We start from the raw sequence: 3,116 nt of genomic DNA on the forward strand, positions 1-3,116 counted from the left end.
ATCCTTTAAAAGCATTGCAGAAATGTGGCTCAGCTCATCTGGATTCTGCGTCAATGGAACAGTGCAACACCAAATTTGTTTTCAAGTTTTTCCGTTTTCGCCTACATTAAGTTTTAGAAAATCTAGGTGCTACGAGAACGTCGTTCTATGAATTCTGTTTTGTTTACTCCAACAGTGTTTCTCACGGGGTTTGTCAGGCTTGGGAAGAGCTTAAGGACCCTCAGAGCACCCGTTGCATCACCTACTGCGAGGTAGGCCAGGGCAGGGCTGGGTTCACTACTTATCGCCATTGCGTCTGCTACCTGAGGCTGTCTTGTGAGCTTTCTCGATTTACTGCGAGAGTAGCCGGCAGGATGCTGATGCTGCTTCTGCTGTTTTTGTTGTTTCAACTGAGGAAAGGCCAGAGAAGTCAGCTGAGTTGCAGAAACTGCGCTGGTTGTAGTAGGCTTCTGCAGCTGATCTCTGATATCCCAAACCTCCAGGTTACCATCTATTCTTCCAAGAAACAGAACACCTGGCCGTGAAGGGCTCCAAAGGCCGCACGAGTAGCTCGCTGGGGGCCTGCAAGGACGTACCTAACATAAATGTTGTTGCGCCTTTATATTTACGTCAACAAACAGCATTAAGTATATACTACTTTGTTTTAGTCTAGGATTATATGAGAAATACAAGGAGAACACCATATGCGCAGTAGCCCGTAAGCCCGCGCCTTTCATCCTCAACTGCTAAGGAAATGCCGACGTCGTGTACCTCACGTAGGAGAGGAATAGACAGGTCGAGGGAATCCCAATCTCAGGATGTGGAAAGCGAAGTCCGTCACAAGAAGTGCGATTCGAGGGATAAAGGGAGACAGCTGAAAGTCTCTCGAAGGTCGGAAACACCGAGTTGCCTGTTTTTCCGAAGAAGCCAGAGACCGCACGCAGCAGCAATAGTGATCATGTTTCGATACTGGTGCAGCTGCCGTCATAGAACCACAAAGTCTCTACCTACCCACTAGCAAAAAACATGAGCTGACTACAACTAAGTTTATATGGGATCAAAGCTTACATGAAAGTGTTGTTTTATGTGGTCGTTTTTTCCGTCGTCAAAGGATATTCCCCAGTCTCCCAGCAGTACATCGCCTTCTTCCTGAAGTGGCAGCATCAAATGCAGTTGCCGAAACACAGGTTACTGTGCAGCAGGTAAGGGTGGAGAAGCTTCAAAAGACCCTTTCGAAAATTTTTCATCTCAATGCTTATGCTGTGTACAACAATCGTCAAAGCAAACAAGCTATGCCCTAGGACTGGATATAGTACTGCAGCATCCTCTCATACGCCCTAGAGACACAGGTACTTTATCCTGGCAGCTCTCTCTTGAAAGCCTACGGTAGCGGCCCAGAATTCCGAAGAAACAGTCTGAGGTGGTGTGGGGAGGACGATTAGCTGGCAACAGCCAACGGGGGCCCCTGCGGTCGTCAGTAAGAACACACAGAAAGCCGCCACCAACAATTCGATCCCAGAAAGCATTCTATCCACTTTCTGCCTTCGCTTATCTAGAGTGCTCCTACTGGTCTTGGTTCCGTAGTGGGTGCGCATGGGGAGTGGGGGAGAAATAGCTTTGTGTTGTTTGTGTTGTTTGCGTATGCCAGGCTGTGAGTTGTAGGAACATTGTTAGTATGTCGTGCGCTGAGGACTGGAAGTTGCAAAGCAAAAGCATTTGGGCATATGGAATGCTGAGCGAGACTTATCCGAGGTAGTATGAAAGCCCATTGGGAATAGTTTGTGATGAGAGTATTTTGCTTGCCTGGGTCTTGTTTGCGTAGCTCACACTGGAGCACTGGTCTCCATAGAAATTCAGTGTTTTNTTTTGCTTGCCTGGGTCTTGTTTGCGTAGCTCACACTGGAGCACTGGTCTCCATAGAAATTCAGTGTTTTCGGCACCTGCAACTCCAGCGGTAATATCCCATACATAGACGCCTCCATCAGCTCCACAAGAAAGAAAAAGGGCATTTTCTGCCTGGGCATTGAAGTAAATGGCAAGAGAACGCCTGAAATCTAACTTCGGTGGAAGGGGCACCAAATGCTGCACCGGGCGCTTGTGAGAGAAATCAATAGCTGAAGAAAGCACCGCTGGCTGCAGCTTCCCGATGTTTGTAGAACCTGCAATTGATGTGGGATTTTGCACAAAAAGATATAAAGAAAGAAGCTGCATGCATAGAGGAAGGAAAGGAAGCGTTAACGGTGACTGTCTGCTCGAGAGATGCATCCGTGAGCAATGTGTAGTTGGGGCGAGGCTTTGTTTTGCTTCTTGAGGCGCAAAGGGGCAGAGATTCAAACTAAAGAAGTGGTCAGTTGCAGCTACCGTNTTTGTTTTGCTTCTTGAGGCGCAAAGGGGCAGAGATTCAAACTAAAGAAGTGGTCAGTTGCAGCTACCGTGATGGAAAGCGTCGTTAGCTAGGGGTAGCAGCCACAACCAACGGCTTGAAAGAGCAAAGTTCTACGCGCTGGATTTGATGCTTCCAGAGGCGTATCCTTACCGGAGGTATCCTGTTGCAGCCTAAGAGAACTTGCGTCCCATATTGCAACCTGCAAACGGCATGGGCACTGTGCATGCTAATATCGTAGCCCAAGGCTCACTGCGTGTGCAAAAGGTTCATTGCCAGACAGACTGCGGAGGTTCTATACCCAGACCACTGCAGTGCTAGCCAGAGCTAACTGGTTCCCAAGCAACGTTTAGGTTGCTGTGCCGGGATTCGACCTATTGCCCGCCATTAGCAGTCTCACCTGCCCGTTGAGCAAGCCGGCAGCCAAGTATAGCCTGTTCTGCGCAGCTGGGACGAAACAAAATGTTGTGACTTCCTACACGCAAATCACCTCCAATGGGACAGCAAAATACACACTGAGCTGAGCATGCAAAATCATTTCCCCTTGAAAACACAAGAATCGAAAGCTTCTTATTTGCTGGCACTTATCACGGCAAAATAGCTCTCGACGGCGGCACGGGGGCCGCTCATCTCGCCCTGCAAGTTGTGCAGGTGAACAGCTGTGCATCTCTGGCGCTTGCTGCCGTCTCTATGTGTGTGTAAAGGGTGCACGTTCTCCAGGCGTACTGCACCAGGCGGAAGTACTGGCGTATGT

At 48.9% G+C, this 3,116-nt stretch overlaps 1 protein-coding gene across 1 annotated transcript in view; it reads right to left on the reverse strand.

Annotated features, from left to right (window-relative positions):
- The window catches only part of EMH_0017860 (hypothtetical protein, conserved, putative), a gene marked incomplete at both ends in the record, with an annotated part of 7,092 nt that overhangs the window by 904 nt on the left and 3,072 nt on the right, over positions 1 to 3,116 (reverse strand). Inside the window, 7 exon segments of the mRNA XM_013501013.1 lie at positions 186 to 333; positions 515 to 561; positions 1,048 to 1,128; positions 1,807 to 1,840; positions 1,844 to 2,138; positions 2,516 to 2,564; positions 2,763 to 2,837. Coding sequence (XP_013356467.1) covers positions 186 to 333; positions 515 to 561; positions 1,048 to 1,128; positions 1,807 to 1,840; positions 1,844 to 2,138; positions 2,516 to 2,564; positions 2,763 to 2,837 — 729 coding nt within the window.

Source organism: Eimeria mitis, genomic scaffold (genome assembly GCF_000499745.2).
Source record: "Eimeria mitis Houghton genomic scaffold, Emh_scaff616, whole genome shotgun sequence".
Taxonomy (NCBI): domain Eukaryota; phylum Apicomplexa; class Conoidasida; order Eucoccidiorida; family Eimeriidae; genus Eimeria; species Eimeria mitis.